Here is a 21,686-nt window from a genome sequence, read left to right on the forward strand (position 1 = left end):
ACATTTACGACTTGCCAAGAGAAAAAAAAATCAGCAACGTACAGTAACAGAGGAACAGGAGTTGAACGATGGGGCCTCTCAAAAAAATCCCCTTTTTCAACCATTCCATGACAACGGTTGACTCCGACTCCCAAGCCAGTGTACTGTAGTAGCATGTGTATTTGTTGACCACCATTTGCCTCGGAGCACATCATACTCAGATCCCATCATCCATCCTCGTTCCTTCATCAGTCACTTTTTCTCAATCCTAGAACCAAGTCCAACTTGTCCAACAACAACGACCGAGCTGTACCAGACGCCTCCGTCCGCGATCTCACTGTGCAACTTCAGAGTGTTTCAATGTAAGTGTATGCGGCCCACGGCTGGTCGTCCAGCTGCACTTGCGACGGTCAAATCCCAAAAATGCCAAGAAACCGTTTGAAACACTGACATCATTGCCTTTCCCCACCCACCCCCGGTTCGCTTCTCGCCGCAGCTCTGACGCGAACCCTGCAACCAACAATGCAAGTTCGTCTTCCACTGCCCGTCTTGTCGACCAAGGCCCCGCCGCCGCTTCGAGCGACCCGATGCAAGACTTGGCAGTTTGTCTCGGCGTCTCGGCGGTCGATTTCGATCTGGCGCGATTTTCGCCTCGTTTGCCCAACGTCAACCTGGCCACCCAGAGGTCTGGCCTCCTGGCGGCTCTGCCCGAGGCAAGTACCATCAAAGGCAACGAGCTGCCACAACCCTCACCATCACAGCGGACAAGCGCCGCAGCAGTGCTTGATGAGCTGGGGCTACGCGACACCAGCGAGTTTGTCCCGCTTGCAGTTGGTTTCATGCTGCTCAAAACCCTTCTCAATGAGCTGAAAGCCGAGGCGAAAGCCGCAGCCGCCGAGACAGCGCGCCAGGAAGCCGTGGCGAAAGCCGAGCAGGAGCGCCAGGAAGCCGTGGCAGCGCGCCAGGAAGCCGAGACCGAGAGAAACGCGCGCCTGGAAGCCGTGGCAGCTGCCGAGGCGAAAGCCGCAGCCGCCGAGACAGCGCGCCTGGAAGCCGTGGCAGCTGCCGAGGCGAAAGCCGCAGCCGCCGAGACAGCGCGCCAGGAAGCCGAGACCGAGAGAAACGCGCGCCTGGAAGCCGAGTCGAGGGCCTCCAAGTTCCTGGTCGATAAGGACATTGTCTTGCCAGCTCTTGGTGCTGCCAATCTGGGCAAATCAAGCTTGAGTGCATCCGTGCCAACAAATCACCAACCTGCCACTGCACTCCACGGCGAATTTGTCGTGCATACCGATTTGGCATACACAGCGTGTCCTGCTGATGCTGTTCTTGATGCAGCTCGGGCTGGGTATGATGGCGAGCAAGCCGTTCAGCAACTGGTATACCTCACGCTTACTGCGGTCGCCAAAGTCCTCGGACAGACACAACTGGCCGAGATTCCTGTATTCTTCAAGACCGCCGGCTCGGGAGCGAACGCGGCACAGAAGTCGGACCTCTGGTACGTATCGTGGCTCGGCATCGGACATGGTGCTATTGAGGTCAAGAAACCGTCCGCTCCGGAACCCACCAGCAGTCCGAAATACGAGGATCAACGCAAGGAACTCGCGTTAAAAGACATGAGCAATTCGTACATTCTCGGGCAGTTGTACGACTACTTGCAGGAGCTGCGCATCACCTTCAAGCCTAACGCACTGTTTGGCATCCTGACCAACTACATGTACTGGCGCATCTGCTGGCTGGACGAGCCAGAAGCAAACCGGCTTGCCGCGTGCTCCCAGGCGCTCCCTCGGCACAAGGACTCGACCATGCGCGAAGAGGACCTGCACACTTCGCTTCCCTTGCCTGAGTTCGCGGCCACCAAAGCGACCGCCACGCCGTTCCTGCCGCCAACTCAGCAGGTTCTGAAGCGCGAGCTCCGCTGCAGCCAACCCTTCTACTACCAAGACACGAATATCGTGTCCGTTCTCGCTTCCGCGATCTACAAGATGAGCCGCACTGTCCCAACGCGCGGAAGATGCCACACAGCCCTTGCCGTCACTTCGAGAAGCCAAGCATGGGAGTCGTTCAAGATGCCTCTTGACTTTAACCACATGCCGACTCTTCACAAATCGCCGGAAGAAGAGGCAAATCGCCTCTACCTGACACTCCGACTCGGCGGTGGCGGCGATGGCACGGCGTGGCTCGCATCGAACACAGCGGGCCGCGTCTGCGTCGTCAAGTTCTTCAACGAGCCCAACTTGGAGGTCATTCAAGCCGAGTGCGAACGGTGGAACGACATCTGGCATCAGCGAGACCCCCAGTTTCCCAAGGCGGTTGTCACTACTTTGCTCGAGCAGCCGGCGCTCGTCATGCCATTTGTCAAGACAAGAGAGGTTTCCAATCAAGCATCTGCTTCCAATCAAGCATCTGCTTCCAATCAAGCATTTGCTTCCAATCAAGTATCTCCGGCCGATCAAGAGGCGATTCGCGAGGCCGCGCGGACAATGGCCATGGCAGGCTACCGGCACGACGATCTCCTGATGCGTCATGTCGGCTTCTACATGAAGGTTTCCAAGAAGAAGAAGAAGAACAAGAACAAGAAGAAAACGCGGACCTTGATGGCCGTCTTTTGCGACTTGTCACGAGTCACCCGGGTGAGCTCCGACGAAGATAAGGAAGCGGCGCGCATGGCCATGCTCACCAAACTTTCGCTTGAGCCCGGCGATGTGTTGTGAGGTGTGCTTTTTTGAAACCATGGCTCCATCCGTCTGTTTCTCTGTATGCACTCCAACCCCCTTTGTGAAAATCAACCGGAATTAAAATTGTTTATTAGGCACTGCTTGGTTGTCAAGTCCCGAACGGCCCGCTAGTTCTACTCGGATTAAATTGGTCAAACTTACATTCGTCAGTCACTTTTTCTCAATCCTAGAACCAAGTCTTCAATGCAGAGCATTGCTGCGCGTTTCTTGCCATCTGTTGCGCGCCGCGTCGCCGCAGCACCGGCTGTCCACATGCCCGCCGTATGTCGCCTCGCATGTGTTTCCCCCCTCCCCTCCATCTTCACGGCAGCCCCATCAGCCATCAGCCATCAGGCCCATCTCATCCATCTTACAAAAAAAAAAGAAAAAAAATGAGATCGAAAAAAAAAAGCGAGGATCGCACTTTTTTTCTTTCTTTCTTTTTTTCGTTTCGGTGGCAATTCGCGCTGTTGTGGCTGTCTGTTTTGGCGATTTTGCTGCAGCTGGTTTGAAGCAGGGCAGACGCTGGTGAGAAGGGGGGAGAAGCGTCGGGTCGACAATCAGTCCAAAGGCGGAACGGAACGACCATTGATCCAAAGCATATGGTTTTGCTCTTCTTTTTTTTTTTTTTTCCTTTTTTCCCTTGTTTCTCCTTTCCCCCCCCCCCTTTTCCTTCCTTGGTCCTACCTTCTCCTGGACAAAAAAAGAGGTTTGAGGGTTGTTGTTGGGGGCTGTGGGGGGGCGGTGGGGGGGCTTCCCTTCTCACGACTGCATTCGATTGCGCTTCTCGGATCGTCCCTGTTCAGCTTCTTTCCCCCCCCCCTTCTCCATTGTTCAACCCTTCCTTTTCGCTACCTCCTCACTCGCACTTTTTTTTTTTTGAATTGCACTTTCGTCATCATGCATCACGATCGGCCGTCGTTGCCATGTGTCGACATCACCGTACACTCGGCCTTGGGAGACGAAACAAACCGCTTCACAAACTCACGCTTTCCTTATGATTTTTTTTTCTTTGGCTTTTTCTGGGTCGCACACAGCGCACCCTCGCCTCGCTGCAGGAGTCGCTCCGAACCACCCCGGAGACCAAGATCACGACTCTCAAGAACGGCCTGCGCGTCGCGTCGGAAAACACTGGCCACCTGTCGGCAACCGTCGGCCTGTGGATTGACACTGGCTCGCGATTCGAGACGGAGCAGAACAACGGTGTTGCCCACTTCCTCGAGCACATGTTCTTCAAGGGCACCAAGCGCCGGACGCAGCAGGGCCTTGAGGCGGAGGTTGAGTCGATTGGCGCCTCGCTGAACGCATACACGTCTCGCGAGCAGACCGTCTACTACGCCAAGGTCCTCAACAACAACGTTAACGACGCTGTCGATCTCCTTGCGGACATCTTGCAAAACTCAAAGTTCGACGCGGATGCCATCAACGCTGAGCGCGACGTCATTCTTCGCGAGATGCAGGAGGTGTCCAACCAGCGCGAGGAGGTCCTGTACGACCACTTGCACTCGGTCGCCTACCAGGGCTACCCGCTCGGCCGCACCATCCTTGGCCCCACGGAGAACATTCTGAAGCTGTCGCGCGACGACATTACCGACTATGTTCGCAAGCACTACACTGCCCCGCGTATTGTTCTCGCTGCCGCCGGTGGCATTGACCACGACGTGCTCGTCAAGCAAGCCGAGAAGCAGTTTGGCGACCTCTCGAGCACGGCCTCGAACGACCGCTCGTTCGCCAACCGCTTCACTGGCGCCGACGTCCGCGACCGCAACGACGACATTGACGTCGGCCACATTGCCCTCGCCATCGAGGGTGTCGGCTGGGCCCATGCCGACTTTATCCCTCTGCTGGTTGCCTCCACCATGATTGGCAACTGGAACCGTCTCATTCCAGGCAAGAACCTTGCCTCCAAGCTCACACAGCGCGTTGTCGCCGAGAACCTTGCCAACTCGTACCAAGCATTCAACACTGCCTACAAGGACACTGCCCTCTGGGGTGTTCAGTTTGTTGCCCCGCGCGACAAGGTCGAGGACATGACTTTTGAGGTCCAGGCTGAGCTCATGCGTCTCTGCACTAGCGCCACCGAGGCTGAGGTTGCCCGCGCCAAGAACCTGCTCCGCACCTCGCTCTTCCTCAACCTTGACGGCACCACTCTTATTGCCGAGGAGATTGGCCGCCACGTCCTCAACTTTGGTCGCCGCATCCCTATTGCCGAGATCAACGCCCGTATCGAGGCCGTCAACGCCTCCGTCATCCGCGAAGTCCTCAACAAGTACGTGTACGACAAGTGCCCCGCTGTTGCTGGTATTGGCGCCATCGAAGGTCTGCCCGACTACAACCGCATTCGTGGCGGCATGAGCTGGCTGCGTGTTTAAAAGAACAAAACTAGATGTCACTACTTGGTCAACGCCCAAAGCCAACGGGGGAAAACAACAATAAACAAATTACCGAACTCTTGGGTGGGGGCAGGTGTCTGGCGAATTTCTTGTGTGGTGTGTATTTGTGGATGTCTTTTTTTTTTTTGTTGCACAATGAAGTAACGTGTTTCCCTTGAGCTTTTTGTTTTTTCTTGTCTTTTTTGCAGTTTGGTGCATGCAATGGAGTGCTGCTTTGACAGCGGTGTTTGGGTAATGCAAGATTGTTATTGGTACAATGCAGCAGAGGCTAGAGAGTCGCTCTTTGTTGCTCGACTGCACATAAATAAGGGGGGGGAACCTGACTAGACAAGATCTGACCCACAAAGATACATGTACAAACATAAACAAAAACCGAATGTGAGCATTGATTTATCGACTCTGTACGTAGCCAACCGTAAACATACCGATGCGCATGGACTTGGACGATCTTCCAGCAGTCTCAGACACTGGGGCAGGACGCTTTGGCGCAGCGCGTGGCGCAGACATGGAGACCGCTTCGTCTTCAAAGTCGACGTCAAAGCCATTGTCAAAATCATCGTCATCGCCATGTGCTGCAGCAGAGTACTGGTGCGCAGTTGCAGCAGAAGGCGTCGTTGCAGTTGTTGAACGACCATGGGAGCTTGGCCAGGACGCGGTTTGGCGTCCAGGTTGGGTAATCTCGAGATGATCGTCACTGTCGTCTTGGTCGTCGTCGATGTGTTCAAGGGGTGTTGCTACTGTGCTCTGAGGGCGAATGCTATTTGATGGGGCAGATGTGGAACTCGAGGGCCATGCCGACCGTAGTAAAGCGGCGGGGTTTGTCGACGATGCAACGGCAGCTGCAGCTGGCACGGGTTGGGTGAGTCGGGTGGCCTGGCTGAGAGCAATCGATGCCTGAGACGAAGCTGGCGGAGCAGGTCGAGCAGCGAGAGACGGCGGAGGATCTTGTCTGAATTTTGTGGGTTTGTTTAGGTGGTTTGCAGAAAAGCATGGAGGTGAGCAAATGCTGCTTCTTGTCGGACTGGACGGGTGCAACACCAAAGCCAGAAGCTCATCTCTTTGACCCTTTACCCGATGCGACGAAACAAGATGCCGAAAAATCGTCGCTTGGACTCTTCGGCAGTCAGTAGGCCTCCGCCGAGCATTTTTGTATTGCGTGGCTCGAGGAGTAGCATCCCTCGACGGCAAGTGACATTCGAGATGAGGAGCTGTGTTGTTGAGGAGCAAACGGGGACGAAGGAGGATACAAGTCCAATAAACGAAAGGAAGCCAAAAACCAATAATGTTAGTCAGGGAGGGCCTTTCACCACCCCCACCATACAACCGACCACAAACCGGTGCGACACGCGCATGCACCGACCTTGGTGCCAATCAGGGTGTCGCAAGTGAGCGTTGGGATGGGACGGTAGGTCATCGCTCGAACCGCGCGCTGGCCGTCTGACAATTTCAGCACCAACAGGCGTGCAGCGCCCATGCCCCGCGTATGGTTGCCCTGCGCAGCCGCGACACTGTTTGCGTACATTGGATTGTTGGCACGGGTTTGATCGGACTCGTGTGATGGACCATCCTCATCATTCGCGTTGAGGGTGAGCGACGCGCCAAACAAGCCCGCGCCCTCGATCTGACGGAACGCCGAGTCGCCCACGTCGGTGATGGCCTCGATCTGCAGCGCAAGCGGGTGCGTGATGACCATGGACGTGACCTCGCGCAGCATGTCTGGGCTTGCAAACAGCTCTGGCAGGCATCCGCGGCCAATGTCGCGCAGGTTGGCGCTCAGCCACTGCTCCATGACGAGGCCATGCAGCGTCTGTGCGTCCACTGGCCCAGCCTGTGCACGATGGTTTCAAGGCAGGGGGGGGGGAATGTCAGTCGACCACGCATCACATTGGGCTTTTGTTTCAGAAGCTTTTTGGTTTTCGGCGGTTTTCCCGCCAAAAACAAAAACAGCACAAACTCACTTCTTGCTGGAGAAACGCAATGCAGTCGGACAGCCAGTCAGACAGGACGTGGATGCCTTGGTTGGCGAGCTTGGCACCAACACTGGCCGACTCCTGCTGCATCGAGGGACTGGCGTCGCAAGCCAAAAAAAAAAAAAAACAGAAAAAAAAGCACAACACTAACTCAAAAAACCCGCGCAAACAGCAACAGACAGGAGTGTGCTTGCATGATTGGGATGCTGTCGCTGGGGTGGCGTGCGTCCATGGGTCTATTCGTTACTGCTTGGATGAACGGTTGGCGGTCGCAGTGAAGTTGGCGTAGGACATTGCGTCATGATTGGAACGTACTGTATTTTTTGTTTCGTTTCCGTTACGTTTCGATTGCTGCTCGAAACTTTCCGCTCCACTCCCTGCATCCCTGTAACAGGCGAGGGTGTTTTCCCACTTTGTAATTTATCCACACGACAGTGATCAACAGTTTTGACTTCAGGGCAGAACAAACAGCGCTTTGAACCAATTTCTCGCTTCCAATCACCCATTCCCAACTACAGTATCAACACCTATTTGCACTCAACAGCTACAGCGACCATAGCAAAAAAAATTCTTCCAAAAGGTAGTTGGTGTCTAATGGACACCAGTGGAAAGAGAAAGATGAAAAAAAAAAGGAGAGAAATGTTCAAGGAACAAGCGCTTTAAGCACGCTCGCCACGGATGCGGCGGGCAAGCTGGATGTCCTTGGGCATGATGGTGACACGGCGAGCGTGGATGGCGCAGAGGTTGGTGTCCTCGAACAGGCCGACGAGGTAAGCCTCAGCAGACTCCTGGAGGGCGGAGATGGCCGACGACTGGAAGCGGAGGTCGGTCTTGAAGTCCTGAGCAATCTCGCGAACGAGGCGCTGGAAGGGGAGCTTGCGGATGAGCAGCTCGGTCGACTTCTGGTAGCGACGGATCTCGCGGAGGGCGACGGTGCCGGGGCGGTAGCGGTGGGGCTTCTTGACACCGCCAGTGGCGGGCGCGGTCTTGCGCGCGGCCTTGGTGGCGAGCTGCTTGCGGGGGGCCTTGCCACCGGTGGACTTGCGTGCGGTCTGCTTAGTACGAGCCATTGCTAGTTGTGAATAGTAAAATTCAAGAGTGACCTCGACTGCAAATGGGCGATTTGGCTTTTATAGTGGGGGGAAAATCCAAATGCGGAAGAAGTGGAGAAAACATTTTTGGCGCGAAAAAAACAAAACCCAAAAAACCCAAAAACCCAAACAACAAAAAACGACTGGCATTTGATTTTTTCAATCCAATCGCGCCTTCCAAATTAAGGATTGAGGGTTGAGTTTTTTGCTTCTCTTTTCGCCTTCCGAGTGAGATCCCGCAGCATTACAGCAATGCTTCTTGACGATTTAGAGAGAACATGCATTGGCGCACATGCTGATGTGGTAAAATGACGGAAGGTTCGTGTGGAAGTGTGAGATGATACTTTTGCAGGGCGATGCATTGGAGAAAGTCAATGGCGTTTCAAGTACCCTCGAGCTCTTTCTTGGCGATTCTGCTGCCAATTATAATGTTACTCGATGTGTTGTACACGATGGTACTTGTTTGAGGTGGCCAAGTCACAGATTCTGGCCGCTGCAGCAGAAAGTGCAAGCTGCAAATTCGTTACCCCTGTTCCAAAAAAGGAGAGCGGATTGAAATTTTCACCTCCAAACCAGCGACCCCATCATCCACCGCACACCACCCACCCAGTACCATTCAGTATGCATACAAACATCACTTCATGCACGCTGTGAGTGGTGGAGTGCGTCGGGAGGGCCGCTGGACGCGTCAGCCCCTTGCGCCGCAGCCGACCAATCAGAAAATTCAAAAATAGCTGCCCGCCTTTAAAAGCCGAAATCGATTTTGGGTTTTCAAATCACTCTTCTTTTTTTACAAGAACCTCACTCATCAAACAATGACTGGTCGTGGCAAGGGCGGCAAGGGCCTGGGCAAGGGCGGCGCAAAGCGTCACCGCAAGATTCTGCGCGATAACATCCAGGGCATCACCAAGCCCGCCATCCGCCGCCTCGCACGCCGCGGTGGTGTCAAGCGCATCTCTGGCCTCATCTACGAGGAGACCCGCGGTGTTCTGAAGGTCTTCCTTGAGAACGTCATCCGTGACGCCGTCACCTACACTGAGCACGCCAAGCGCAAGACCGTCACTGCCATGGACGTCGTCTATGCCCTCAAGCGCCAGGGCCGCACCATCTACGGTTTCGGCGGGTAAACTTGTTCAGTTTGCCTTTTCGCTTTTCTCTCTTTTCTAAAAAGCCAAAAAAACTTTCTGGTGTTCATTCAACACCAACCTTACTTTTCGAAAGAAATTTGATTTTTCGTGTAGTTCTTTGAGCAACGAAAACGACAGTCGTTGCAGTGCATGTTGTTAAGCTTTTTTTTTTTTTTTTTTTTTCTCTTGGAATGTTTGCAGTGACAGCAAGAGGTCCTTCATTGCGAAATAAGACAAAGCTGACTCGGCATCTATCACATCTTGGAACGATAAGATGTTCGTCGAATACAAGCAAGAATAGGCACTCAGTCTTTTGAAACAAAATCGTGCCAAATAACAAAAATGGTGCTCGATCAGCAGCGCACAAACCTGCGAATGCACGTCGTCCAGCGCTTCCAGTCACTCACTGCCCAGCTCAACGACGCCAACAGCCGCATCGAACAGCTCACCAGCAGGTGACGACGGTCGTGATTCGCGAGTGCCAAAAGTTGATGATGACATTCACAAAATCTTGTCAACCAAATCTCTCATGCTCTCTCTCTCTCTCTCTCACTACACACAGCCTGCAGGAAACACATGACAGTGAAGCCCGCGAACTCATCGAGACCAAGCTCAAGGAACAGACCCGTCGTCGCGCCACGTTGGAGGCCAAAATCGAGAACGACCTCGTTCCAAACGATCCGACGAACGAGCGCCTCAAGCCAGCGCGCCCAATCTTCATTTGCGATGCGTGCCGTGTGGAGCTGCCTTCTCCGTTGCGCTTCCATTGCGCCGAGTGCAACTACGATTTGTGTCTGGCGTGTGCTGGCGTCCAGGCCAAACCAGACCAACGACCCGACGATACTGACGGCCAAAACAAGCGAAACGACGACCAGCCAATTGAGAGCAAGAATGTGTCAGCTCACCACAAGGAATCGGCGACAACCGAGCAGACGCAGCCAGCCAAGACCAATAATGTTGTCGAAAACCGTGGAGAAAACCTTGACCAACGACAGCGACCGGCTACGTCGTCGTCCGATTCCGCAACAATGAAAACTGCACCCCATTCGGACAACCACTTCATGTACTTTGACCCGGAGACAGTCACAGAGACAGTGGAGCGCATCAACAAGTGCAAGTCGATTGCCGAGACATGGACCACGGCGCTCGATCTGCACAGCTGGCGCCCGTCCTTTGGGTTTCGGAGGCCGCTACCGGCATCACCAACATCTTCATCATCATCATCATCATCATCGGCCAACAACGAGCTGGAATTCGAACCCGAGTTTCGTTGGATTACCATGCGCACCTTGCACACGCTCGTTCGTCAGTTTGCGGCGGGCTTGGTCCACCTGCTCCACCCAAAGCAGCCGCCGTCGACAATGAAAACCGACGACGACGAGATTCTGCAGCACCAGACCTTCGTGGCCATCTGCGGATTCAACCGTCTCGAGTGGTTTATTGCCGACTTTGCCTGCGCCATTCTGGGCATTGTCGCCGTGCCCATTCATACGGCAATTTCCTCGCTCGCCGATCTCGCGCACATTCTCAACACATCGAACGTCGAAGCCGCTGTTTGCAGTGATCGCGTGCTTCCTGCGTTTTTGCGTGTGCAGCAGTGAGTTGACAAAGAGTTTGTTTTCCGCTGCGTGGCTCTTAATGTCGCTCACGAGCAAGTCGGTTTTGTGTGTTCACCTGTTTTGTTGTTTTGTTTTGAATTGCTTTCTTGACACGTACTTTTTCGACTCAGACAATGCCCTCAGCTCAAGTTTGTCATCCGAATGGTCGGAATCTACCCCCGAAGTGCCTTCTTGTTGTCTCAGCCGAACAGGGACGAAAACCACCCACATTCCTTCCACAAGCAGTTCACCGCTCCTGCTCAACTGACCGCTGCAGAAATCAGCCAAGTTGTTGACGTGGACATTCTTCCTGTCGAGACGAGCGCTCTGGAACCCTTCATCCAAACGCTTCAAGACGAACTTGTGGCCATGCAGGCCGCGGGAGCTGCTGTGCAAACGGCGACGCTAATCCCGTTCACGGATGTTCTCGAATGCGGTCGGCTGCATCCAAGTCCTATCTATGCCGAGCCGAGCGCTGCGCTGACTGCTCTGATTCACACGAGGTAACCAAAAACACGATGAGAAGAGCAGCAACGAGCAATTTTGGTAGCTTTTGATTGGGCTGACATTCGGTTGATCAACATTCTTGCAAACTCAAAAAAAAAAAAATCTCAGCGGAAGCACGGGCCGCCCGAAAGGTGCCATGATGACAAGCCGAATCTGGCGCGGGTTTATCGTTCACTCGAGCATTCATGGAAATGACCCTGCCGTGTCCATCACCAAAGACCCACTGTCGCACATTTCCGACAGGCAGGATGTCCACGGCGATCTTTCTCATGGCTACCGCATCGGCATTCTAAGCAGCTTGGCAAACGTGTTTGACGACATCAGGCTGCTGTCTCCAAACTACATTGCCTCAACGCCGCGCATGTGGAATGTGCTCTACTCGCAGTTTCAGCATGCGCTTGCCATTGACACGGCAATTGAGCAGACTAAACTGCAGGCTGGTGCTTCTGGTACTGCTGCTGGTACTGCACTGCCCTCCTCGCTGCCAACATCGGACATCGCGGTGGAGGTTCGCAAGCGGACTTTGGCGCGCTTCAAGCAGTCGCTTGGGCATCGACTTAATTATGCAGCCATTGGTGGTGCCCTACCCAGCGAGCGTGTGCTGGCGTGGATGCGGGAGTGCTGGGGACCCACCGTCGTGCGCACCGGGTACGGCATCACGGAAGCTGGCTCGGTGGCGGACAACGATGGCAAGCTCTATCCGCACGTGCAGTGGAAGCTCGTAGATGTGCCCGAGCTGGGTTACTTTAAAACCGACTTGCCGTTTGGCCGTGGCGAGCTTTTGGTTCAATCTACCGCCCTCATTCCGGGCTACTTTCGAAACGAAGAAGCCACAACGGCTTCGTTCGATCCCGAAGGCTGGTTCCGTACTGGCGATATCGTGGAACTCCTCGAAGAGTACCCTGCCAAGGTGCGCATTATTGACCGTCGCAAGAACTTTTTCAAGTTGTCCCAAGGCAAGTGTTTGAGAGTTAATGTTTGGAATTTGGTGTGTTTGGGGGGTTTTCGTCTCGGTGATTTTTCGTCGTGTCTGTTCTTCTGCAAGTCGCTCAATCTCTCTCTTTCGCTCTCCCTTTGAAAATTCCTCCCACAGGTGAATTCGTGTCTCCACCCAATCTGGAAAACACATTCTTGGAGAGTCGCTTTGTCAACCAGATTTTCGTGACACGGGGATCTTACTCTGACTTTGATGACCAAGTCGCTGTGGTGGCCATCGTCGTTCCGCACGTAGCGAATTGCATTGCATGGCTGCATCAGCACCCCACATCAGCTGCCGGTCAGGACCAGACGTTCTTGCTCAAGTTGCCACCTTCTGAAATGGTTGCAGCGCTTTGCCAAAACACCGAGTTTGCCGACGCAGTCATGGCCGACATTCGTGCTGTCGGAACCGCGTCCAATCTGCAGGCATTTGCCCTCCCGTCTGCCATCCATCTCGAGTCCACAGAGTTTTCCGTTGACAATGGTCTCTTGACACCGTCTGGCAAGACAGCGCGGCCCGCCCTCGAGCGCCATTACAAACCGGTTGTTGCAGAAATGCTACGCGCGCACGCCCACGTCCGCGCTGCGGATGAGTCTCGCGTCATTGAGCAACAGCTGCTTGACTTGTTCCGTGCCGCTCTTCCTCAGCAAAGTGAACAGTCGGCGGCCACGACGGCGAGTCTGCCGCCTTCCGCCACCTCGTTCACGCGTTCCGGTGGGGATTCCATGTCGGCCGTGCGCCTTGTACAATCAGTCAAGGACAAGCTGAGCATTGATCTGCCCTTGGAGCTTGTGCTGAGAAACGACTTGACCATTCCTCAACTGATTGGCATTGCCAAGAGCACCTTGCAGCAACAGCATCAGCAACCACCTAACCCCGTGCAATCGCACCGCGCTCCTATGAGCGATGGTGCCTCGTCGTCAGTCAATGCACTTCGCGAGGCGAGCATTGGCCAGATGCTGTCCGACTCGTGGCTTCCGTTCAACACAGCACCCTCGGATTTGATCTGCGCACTCACTCGGTCCTTTGAAGCCAGCGACTCGAATGTGGTAATGAAGCTCGAGCAACATGTGGCACAGGCGGGTCCAGATCCGTACAAGGACGTTCCGCTGCCGCTGACCAAGACTGGCAAGGATGACTCGGAGCAGTACCTGATCGGCCCTCGTGTGGCCGTGCTGACGGGTGCCACGGGCTTTCTCGGGGCTCATTTGCTCCACTCGCTGCTCGAGCAGCGCGAGCCTTTGACGAACGCCTTTAGCTATCGACAAGTGGTGTGCATCGTTCGCGCAGAATCGGACGCTGTGGCAGCAGAACGGGTCGAGCAAGCCTTAAAGTCCTTCTCGCTTGTGATACCTGGCAACAGTGCCGACACGCCTCTGGCATCCAGGCGGTGGCGCGCTGTTGCAGGCGATCTCGAAAAGCAGGATCTCGGGTTTGCAACGCCAAACGTCATTTCCACCATCCTTGCCGAAATACACAGTGCTGAGCATCCAGACGACCCCCTGACTGGCAGCGAGTTTGCAGAGCTGGATGCTCGTGAGCTGTGCGACAAGCCGCGCGTGAGCGACGTGTTCCACTGTGCGGCCCAAGTCAACCACGCCAAACCCTACACTGAACTGCGCCAGGCCAATGTGCTTGGCACCTGGCATTTGCTTCAGTTTGCCTTGGAGCAGAGCAAGCCTCAGATGAATGCCGCCCAGTCTGCTGCGGTCGATCAGCAGAGGGAGGAGCACGCAGGTCAAGATCCTGCTGCTTTGGCGTCCGTGCCGCTTCACGTCTTTTTGGAGCAGCAGCCGTGCTGGTGGCGTCGCCCTGTGCGCTTCCACATGGTCTCGACCGAGTCCGTCGGCGTGAGTTCTGCCACGATGGCCGATCAGCCCGTCACCAAGGCTTACAGCACGTGCCGGGACTTGCTTCCGAAGCGTCGGCGCCTCATCACAAACAAGATGATGAATCGCGGCGGCTATTCCCAGTCCAAGTTTGTGGCGGAATGCCTCTGCGCTGCGGTGCGACACTTGCTGCGTGTTTTCATTTACCGACCAGGAATGATCTCCTTCAGCACAGCCACTGGCCAACCCAACCGCAGCGACTGGTTTACGAGTTTGTTCTATGCCTGCGCAGTGGTTGACTGTGTGCCCAGAACCCTGGTCCAGATGTCTGTGATTCCCGTGGATCGAGTCAGCCAGGCCCTGGCTGCGCTCGCGCGTCACCCAGATGGCGACTTTCTGCAGTTGAATTTTGGCTCGAGCGCTGCCAGTGTCTCTGCAGCATCTTCCTCAAAAGAAGCGACGCTATCTGACGCGGCAGCCACCAGTTCGCCATCAGCAGCGATGGTGTTTGACGTAGCCGTCGCTGGCACGTCGTGCCATTTAAAGCTACCCCTCTTCACATTGGTCAGTGGAGTGACAACGCCGATGGCCACCATGCTGTCCGCCATCTGGCCCTCCGAGTCCGGAACTGGCACTTCTTGTCGCCGACCAGACCTGCCGTTGAGCGAGTGGCGTGATTTGGTGCTCGGGCGCTACTCTGAGCTGTGTTTGGCAAAAGATGCAGTCTCAGCCGTCACTGTGAAGCGAATGGCCGGAGCGCTGTTGCTGCTTGGCTCGGACGGGCTTCCAGATGACACGGACGAGATGGAGGAGGCTGCTCAGGCGGGCCAGCATCTCGCTTTGCAGCTCCGAGAAGTCGGTGCATCCGACACTGCCGGGCTCGTCACTACCGCAATTCCAGCTGCGGCATGGCAAAAGTTTGCGCAAGTGCTTTGAGCGGAAAAACTGAGGTTGACGTTTTGGATGTTCACAGCGACTCTCATTTGGGGGTTCTTTTGAAACCTTGGCAAAATCATTTCCGTTGAAATTGCTGTTGGGATGTGAAACCCTTCCTTGCCAAATTGGTCTCTATTGATCACAATGAAATACGAAGTTTTCAATTCAGTCTTTGATTTTTTTTTTTTTTTTTTCATTCTTTGGCAGTTTTTCATTTTTTCATTTTTTATTTTATTTTTTTTCCGCGAAATTTGCAACACAGCCAAACAAGCTGCACCCCGTTGCTTTCTCATCCACATCACTCTTACAACCACCACCACCACAATGCCAATTCCTGCATCAAGAAGTGGCCACGTCCACTCCCATCCAGTCGCTCAAGCGCAGCGACCGCGACAACGCCAAGCGGGTCCACGAGCTGAGGAAGTTGCCGAGTTTGCAGAATCCACGTCAGCAAACGCCGGCCACACCCGGAGCCAGTTGCACCGAGTCCCCGCCCGTCCCGCTGCCCCTGCCACTGCAAATGCGATCGAGAGCGTCGATTGCAGCACAGACCAGGTCGCCTGCGGGTCGCGCGGCACAGGCAGCCAACCGAGTGCGGAACGAGCGGTCGTGACGTCGACGATGCTGGGACGAAAAAACTCGCCAAGACGAGACGTGTCAAACGCATTGCCGACATCCCAGCCAAGCCACTCAAGCCACTCAAGCCACTCAAGCTCGTTGGCTCACCCTCCTGTGGTTGTGGCAGCACCACCGCACAGTGCCATGAGTGCCATGAGCAACGCGGAGGCTCGCAAGCACAAGCGAATTGCGAAACAGCATGTTACACGCCGCAAGCCACTTCCCACCACTACCACTCCCGCATCGCTTCCCGCATCGTCGGAAGATTGTGTCACTTTGCACGAGCGGGCCATGAACCAGCTCAACGTCGAACGCACAACCGTCGAAGGGCTGGTTCGATTGGCTTTGCGCAAAATTCTGCCGGCAATGGCTGCGCCTCTGCCTCTGCCTCTGCCTCTGCCTCTGTCAGTCCCAGCCGCATCGCCCGTGCATTCGTCGCCATCCTCGCCGTCGGCATTTGCACCACCTGCTGCTTCGGCACCTCCTGCCCCACGTCCTGCTTCAGAGGCGCCACTGCTTCGCACCGTTCTGATCAACAACTCGCTCAAGCTCGCGTGCCGACAGCGCCATGAGCTCGACCGCCGCGAGTATGATCAGCGCACTCTGTTTTTGCAGCAGTTGAGCCAGCAGCGAGCAGCATTGCTCAACCCTGGCCTCAACACGCCCGCCAGCAACAACACAAACCAAATCATTTGCTCTCCGATGATGCTCCTTGCGACGCCGCCGCCGTTGCCCTCATCCGATGGCGACTGTCTGTCCAACAGCAGCAGCAGCAGCAGCAGCAGCAGCAGCAACAACAGCGACAGCAGCGACAACGAGTTCGATGAGGTTGCCTCGACTTCGGATCAAGGCAACTCGTGCCCGCAGTCGCCATCACCACTCACTGCCATGGTCGAGGAAGGCAAGACAACCCTCGCCTCCCAGTGTCTCCTGCCTCAGCCGTCTCTCCTCAGCTCGTCCTTGACCGTGTCTGGGTTTGGCGCCATCGCATGAAAGGGAGACCACTTTCATTATTTTCAGTTTGTTGATATCCTTCACATTTAGAACATTTTTATTCATCTCGGTTTGCCATTGTATTCACTATCAATACACCATTTACCCCCATTTTATTTTCGAGCATCTTGTTGGATTTACATTCAGACCATGGTTCGTCAACTCCACCTCCCTTTCCTTTGTTTGTCGTCAGGGTCTTGCAGTCCATTTCATTCACCTTTGCTGTTGCAGCCTGTTTCTTTCTTCATCCTTTTTGTTTCTTTCATCGTTTCTGTTTCTTTCGCCTTCAGCTTTCTGTTTCATCCTCGGGTTTCCGGTCCGACTCTTCCCGACGCCTCATGTCCCAGCCAACAGCACCAACTCACAGCCCAGAACATGGCGCCTCCTCCGGGCCCGCATCAGCAGCGGCAGGCAACCAGCAGCTGCAGCTGCCTGTCGCGCAGCAGCAAAGTGGCGTTTTGCGTTCGAGAACGACGTTGCTCCCCAGCGGCACCAGCGGCTTCCTTGCGCCGTCCGTCCTGGCATCGCGAGGAAGCATGCTGGGTTCCAGACTCCTTCCGCATGCAGCTGGGCAGCCAGAAGCAGCGGGAGACGCACAAACGTCGCTTGCGAGGAATTGGCGTTCATCTGGAGTGAAACAACAGAGCGCGCCAAATTCGTCCTTCCAGTCGTCTCCCTTCTTGTCGTCCTCTCCCACCGCCGCGAGTCAGGGTGCCGCTGCATCGAGTGGTGCAGCGGCCAGTAGCGTTCTGAATGCGGATCTTGGGAGGGGCGCCAACGTCGCTGCTGCCAGGCTTCCAGCGGCGTCGAGCGGAACACTTCTCCCGCGCAATTCTGTTCTTCCTTCGGGAACACCCCATTCTGAGCCGCGGTCCTCGGAGCCGGCTTACTCCAGTCCTTCCGGGCTTTCGCGGTCCAAAGACGCAGGTAGCCCTCTGGCGCCTCAAGGCAAGTTGCTCAGGATTGCGCGCAGGGGACGATGGGTGGTGGTGGTTTGTTTCGCTTTGGCTTCAGGTTTCAGCGCCCGCTTGGTTTTTGCTGCCTCCATCTTCTCTTCTGTGCTGCTGTCGAGTCACTAAATTCTAGCTTTTTTGCAACTTTGGCAAACCCCACTTTTTGCCGTGATTTGTTGCTCTGATGGCTTGTCCCACTCCTTAGCCAGCAGCGGAGCAGCCACAATGATGCTGATGCCACCGCCACAGATCATTCCCACCGTCAACCCTGCTCGCGACCAGTACGAGCAACTGAAGGTGGCTCTGGACAAGATCAACTCGCAGAAGCGCACGTCCGAATTTCGAATGTCCCAAAATGTACGCTTGTTGGCTTCGTTGTTGAAGTGTGTGGACGGCACTAAATTTTTGGTTTTGTACTGGCAGGAGGAAGAGCTGAAAAAGTCACAGCAAACTGTGGCGCATCAGTCCAAGCTGCTGCAAGAACTGCAGGCGTCGAGCGAAAGGACGGCGTACCGGCTTGAAGACGAACGACGCAAGGGCGAGCATCTGCAGCAACGGTGTGTGCCTCTGGTGAACGAAAACCAAAAAACAAAACAAAAAAAAAAAACACGCTTGTGTCTTGTATTTCTGACCGTACTGCAACTGCCTTACCAGTATTGCGACCACTCGAGAGCTGTGCATGCAGCTTGACAACCAAGTCACCGAAGTTCAGCAGACCGTTCATCAAGGTTTGACTTGGAAAATGATTGACTTGGAAAATGCTTGATGCTTTCACCTCGCTCTTGCGTTCGTGCAACCAACTGAGCAGCTCACCACCTAGCACTTCTGAACAGCCGAAAATGACAGAAAGGTGGTTGCAGAACGCATCGTCAGCTACACTCAAGGTAGTGTTGTTGTTGTTGTTGTTGTTTCAAAGCTGCTGCTATGTTACTCATCGTCAGATCGCTGCTGTTCATTTGGTGATGGCTGTCCCTCTTAAAGAACTGCATACCGTGCGCAGCGCGCTCGAAAAGGCCACGGAGCAACTTGAGCGTGTGCACGAGATGAGTAAGAAAGCAATTTCCCCATGCACGTTGACTTGCTGCGCTCGTCGTTATCTGTTATTGTTTGTTTTTGTTTTTCTTCTGCTTGCTGACGACCTGGTGCTCACCCCCCCCCCAGACGAGCGATTGCGAGTCAACAACGATCGCTTGGAGAGTACGCTCAAGCAGGAGCAAGAATCTTGGGCGGTCAAGCTCGCCGCGTTAGAGCAGAAGATGGCTGAAAGTCAACAGGAACTTCAAGAGTCCCAAACGCTGGCAACATCCCGCGAAGTGGAGCTCACAAATGCACATTTGGCGCAAGGTATGATGGCCCCAAGATGATTTTCAGAGACCTTGACAAAAAAATGTCCACTAACCCAGCCTCAATGTATTTTGGCGGGGGACTGTAGCTGCCCAGCTCAAAGAACTTGGCCAGCAATGCCAAGCGCACAAGCAGCTGACAGAGACGCACGAGCTGTTGCAGCAGGAGCACATGGAGAAGCTGCAAGAGCTCGCGAGCATGGTGCTGACTCTTCAAGCGAACCAAACGCGCCTCGACGCAACGGAAACGGAACTCGACGAGATGAAAACTGCTCATCTTGAAACGATCAACCAGTAAGGCAGTTTGACTTTGTGCGAGAAAGTCGTTGTCTGGTGCACGAATCAACTCACCTGCGCACACAACACGTCTTGAAAGACTGGCCGGCACTCGGACAGAGCTCGCGTCTGTCACCGAAGCGCTTCAAAGTGAGAACGCCAAGCTCCAATCCCGCCTGGACACTGCTCAGCAGCGAATTGACCTTCTTCAGGTATGGTGACTGCTCCCCGTTTGCCGCAAGCGGCCAATGGTGTGGCTGCATTCCAATTGTTTTGCTCTCCCACCTCGTCATCGCAGTCGGAAGCCGGCATGGTCATGGACGCGGCTGCCACGCTGAAGCCGGGTCTTGTCGAGCTGCAGAAGCAGACTGCAGACTTTGTTGACCGCATGCACAAGCTTGATTTCATGCCAGACACGGCAGTGGCCACTTTGGAAGAGTTTCAAGACGGCAGCACCACGGATGCAACCGTCGAGCTTTTGCAAGTCAGCGTCAAGTGCATTGCCGCATGCTCTGCAATTCTTCATCCTGTCGGCGTCAGCATTGAAAGTAGCGTGATTCAGGCACGTTCTGAGAACGCAAAGTTGGTCGAGCAACACCAAACGGCGGTCGCACAAACGCAGTCAGAAGCGGCGAACGCGTTCGACTGGCAGTCTGCGGCAAAGCTGGCTCAGAGCTCTGTTGCAGAGCTCACCACGCGTCTCCAGAACAAAGAACAAGAGTTGTCCGAGAGCATGCACCGCGTCATGTCAATGGATGAACAGCTTGCCGAGAGTCAAGTCGTGCTCAATGCCGAACGACAGGAAACGGTTTGTTTTGGTTTTGGTTTTTGCTTTTGTTTGTTTCTTGTGTGCTGCTGCGGGTGCTGCTGTGCTGCCATTTGTGAGAGAAACCTGCGAACTGACAGTGTATGGGACAGGAAAAACTCAGACTGGAGCAGCAGCAGCTCGAAATGCAATGCTCAACCCTGCACGCCCGAGAACTGGAAATTGCCAAGCTGCAGAACGACCTGCGCATCGCTCGAATGCACAGCGCTGCTCCCCAACCGATGGCAGCAGCTGCGCGTCCATTCCCGAGCGACGAGCCTCAGACCTTGAATGTACGCTTACACTGTAGCAGATTTGCAGAAATTGAACCACTTCACTGACACTTTGACCTCTTGCTCCGCTAGGCATGGCTCACCGAAGCTGGGCAAAACACCCTGCCAGAGCTGGCTGCCAGTCCAGCACGAATGATGACACCTGGACGCTTTGCATCGCCTCAGCCACTGCAGCGTTCCCGGCCGAGCCAGGAGCAAAAGACACCCGTGGCCTCCCAGACTCTGTACTCGCAGGAGCGGTCCAGTGTGAAGGTACAGGTCCGGGTATTTTCTGCGTGTCAGTCAAACGCTGGAGCCCTGTCTGTGCTAAAATTTTGCACTGCTCGTGTCACGCGACGACAGCGCACACATGCGGAACCTGCCCAGCGAGGCTTTGTCGCTCCACAGGCACCAGCGCGTGGTGCTCCCGCCAAAAAGAGTCTCACGAACGACATTCTCATGAAGGAGTACTACGAATCCCGGGGCTTGCTTGCGGTATGACGACCAACCTGCCAATGTGTTCTTGTTGGTGGAAATGGAGCGTTGACAAACACTTCACCTGATCCTTGTGTTCTTCAGCCTCTCGATGTCGAAGAAGAGGAAGAAGAGGCAATCCATGCCCGACATGCTGCGGGCGTCAGATCGCAGCATGCAGATCTGCACCCACCCGCCCAGCTCTCCCAACCAAAGCATTTGGAGACACCACGACCACGCAACACGTTGCTTTCGACAAATCTCCGGCAGCCCCCTCCTGCAGCTGCCCCTCCCAAAGCCCCTGTCATGGCATTGAACGGTCGTCCGAAAGCGGTAAGTTTCGCTCAGCGAGAAGCACACAGCACAGACTTACATGATGGCGCTGCTCATGAAAATTGTCTGCGTCGACACAGATTGCCAACCGCGCCGGACCATCAGACAGGGCCAGTGTGTTCCAGCCCATCCCCACGAATGCTTTGGCCCCGGAATCGGTAAACGGGGTTGTTCCCGATGAATCGATTGTCATTGGACGATACACTGACTGCTGTGTGTCAAATTGGATGACTTGCTCACACATGCAGTCCGCCATGGCAAAGAAGCGCGCCCCTTCGGTGTCTTCTCTCTGGTTGGAAGACTCTGACGACGTGTTTGGTTTTCGCGGTACATGAGCAGTTTTTTCGTCAAATGACGCTTCCTTTGGCAGTGAACTAGATCTGCTGTACACGAAAAAAAAGAAGTTGCAATCGTGTCGTGTTCCTGTTACTGTTGCCTTTTAGTGTTAACAAACTAGCTTTTTGAAAATCAAAGTAAGTAGACAGCCAGCAAGCGG

General features: G+C 54.7%; 8 protein-coding genes across 8 annotated transcripts; 6 read left to right on the forward strand and 2 right to left on the reverse strand.

Annotated features, from left to right (window-relative positions):
- Positions 1 to 107: 107 nt before the first annotated feature.
- CAOG_02339 (hypothetical protein) lies at positions 108 to 2,791 on the forward strand (the record flags this gene model as incomplete). Its single annotated transcript, XM_004349039.2, has 3 exons — positions 108 to 145; positions 252 to 341; positions 476 to 2,791. The coding sequence occupies 3 exons, from the start codon at positions 108 to 110 to the stop codon at positions 2,688 to 2,690; spliced, it is 2,343 nt and encodes a 780-aa protein (XP_004349089.1). The 3' UTR covers positions 2,691 to 2,791.
- Positions 2,792 to 2,866: 75 nt separating this feature from the next.
- CAOG_02340 (peptidase beta) lies at positions 2,867 to 5,244 on the forward strand. The gene is made up of 2 exons (XM_004349040.2): positions 2,867 to 2,975; positions 3,731 to 5,244. The coding sequence occupies exons 1-2, from the start codon at positions 2,898 to 2,900 to the stop codon at positions 5,063 to 5,065; spliced, it is 1,413 nt and encodes a 470-aa protein (XP_004349090.1). The 5' UTR covers positions 2,867 to 2,897; the 3' UTR covers positions 5,066 to 5,244.
- A 154-nt stretch (positions 5,245 to 5,398) lies between these two features.
- Positions 5,399 to 7,350, reverse strand: CAOG_02341 (hypothetical protein; the record flags this gene model as incomplete). Its single annotated transcript, XM_004349041.2, has 6 exons — positions 5,399 to 5,420; positions 5,512 to 6,035; positions 6,158 to 6,294; positions 6,447 to 6,914; positions 7,045 to 7,153; positions 7,304 to 7,350. 6 exons carry the CDS (start codon positions 7,348 to 7,350, stop codon positions 5,410 to 5,412), a joined length of 1,296 nt encoding a protein of 431 aa, XP_004349091.2. The 3' UTR covers positions 5,399 to 5,409.
- Positions 7,351 to 7,715: 365 nt separating this feature from the next.
- On the reverse strand, positions 7,716 to 8,763 carry CAOG_02342 (histone; the record flags this gene model as incomplete). Its single annotated transcript, XM_004349042.1, has 2 exons — positions 7,716 to 8,128; positions 8,754 to 8,763. 2 exons carry the CDS (start codon positions 8,761 to 8,763, stop codon positions 7,716 to 7,718), a joined length of 423 nt encoding a protein of 140 aa, XP_004349092.1.
- Positions 8,764 to 8,962: 199 nt separating this feature from the next.
- Positions 8,963 to 9,506, forward strand: CAOG_02343 (histone H4; the record flags this gene model as incomplete). Its single annotated transcript, XM_004349043.1, has 2 exons — positions 8,963 to 9,270; positions 9,482 to 9,506. The coding sequence occupies 2 exons, from the start codon at positions 8,963 to 8,965 to the stop codon at positions 9,504 to 9,506; spliced, it is 333 nt and encodes a 110-aa protein (XP_004349093.1).
- An 85-nt stretch (positions 9,507 to 9,591) lies between these two features.
- Positions 9,592 to 15,291, forward strand: CAOG_02344 (hypothetical protein). The gene is made up of 5 exons (XM_004349044.2): positions 9,592 to 9,729; positions 9,837 to 10,871; positions 11,004 to 11,375; positions 11,488 to 12,335; positions 12,473 to 15,291. The coding sequence occupies exons 1-5, from the start codon at positions 9,617 to 9,619 to the stop codon at positions 15,121 to 15,123; spliced, it is 5,019 nt and encodes a 1,672-aa protein (XP_004349094.2). The 5' UTR covers positions 9,592 to 9,616; the 3' UTR covers positions 15,124 to 15,291.
- A 22-nt stretch (positions 15,292 to 15,313) lies between these two features.
- CAOG_02345 (hypothetical protein) lies at positions 15,314 to 16,845 on the forward strand. The gene has a single exon (XM_004349045.2). It carries the CDS (start codon positions 15,448 to 15,450, stop codon positions 16,732 to 16,734), a length of 1,287 nt encoding a protein of 428 aa, XP_004349095.1. The 5' UTR covers positions 15,314 to 15,447; the 3' UTR covers positions 16,735 to 16,845.
- A 227-nt stretch (positions 16,846 to 17,072) lies between these two features.
- CAOG_02346 (hypothetical protein) lies at positions 17,073 to 21,525 on the forward strand (the record flags this gene model as incomplete). The annotated part of the gene is made up of 16 exons (XM_004349046.1): positions 17,073 to 17,661; positions 17,893 to 18,044; positions 18,111 to 18,244; positions 18,342 to 18,415; positions 18,521 to 18,571; positions 18,669 to 18,734; positions 18,849 to 19,031; positions 19,120 to 19,324; positions 19,407 to 19,518; positions 19,605 to 20,114; positions 20,225 to 20,404; positions 20,477 to 20,656; positions 20,747 to 20,878; positions 20,963 to 21,190; positions 21,271 to 21,348; positions 21,439 to 21,525. The coding sequence occupies 16 exons, from the start codon at positions 17,073 to 17,075 to the stop codon at positions 21,523 to 21,525; spliced, it is 2,961 nt and encodes a 986-aa protein (XP_004349096.1).
- Positions 21,526 to 21,686: the final 161 nt, after the last annotated feature.

The sequence above is a fragment of the Capsaspora owczarzaki genome (assembly GCF_000151315.2).
Source record: "Capsaspora owczarzaki ATCC 30864 unplaced genomic scaffold supercont2.3, whole genome shotgun sequence".
NCBI classification, from domain to species: Eukaryota; class Filasterea; order Ministeriida; family Capsasporidae; genus Capsaspora; species Capsaspora owczarzaki.

Excerpts from the sequence above, each read along its gene's own strand:
- CAOG_02340 (XM_004349040.2), top strand. The coding sequence starts at position 2,898 with ATGCAGAGCATTGCTGCGCGTTTCTTGCCATCTGTTGCGCGCCGCGTC. Across the intron at positions 2,976-3,730 it reads CGGCTGTCCACATGCCCGCC|CGCACCCTCGCCTCGCTGCA; the intron begins GTATGTCGCCTC and ends GGTCGCACACAG.
- CAOG_02344 (XM_004349044.2), top strand. The coding sequence starts at position 9,617 with ATGGTGCTCGATCAGCAGCGCACAAACCTGCGAATGCACGTCGTCCAG. Across the intron at positions 10,872-11,003 it reads GCGTTTTTGCGTGTGCAGCA|ACAATGCCCTCAGCTCAAGT; the intron begins GTGAGTTGACAA and ends TTTTCGACTCAG. Across the intron at positions 12,336-12,472 it reads CTTTTTCAAGTTGTCCCAAG|GTGAATTCGTGTCTCCACCC; the intron begins GCAAGTGTTTGA and ends TTCCTCCCACAG.
- CAOG_02345 (XM_004349045.2), top strand. The coding sequence starts at position 15,448 with ATGCCAATTCCTGCATCAAGAAGTGGCCACGTCCACTCCCATCCAGTC.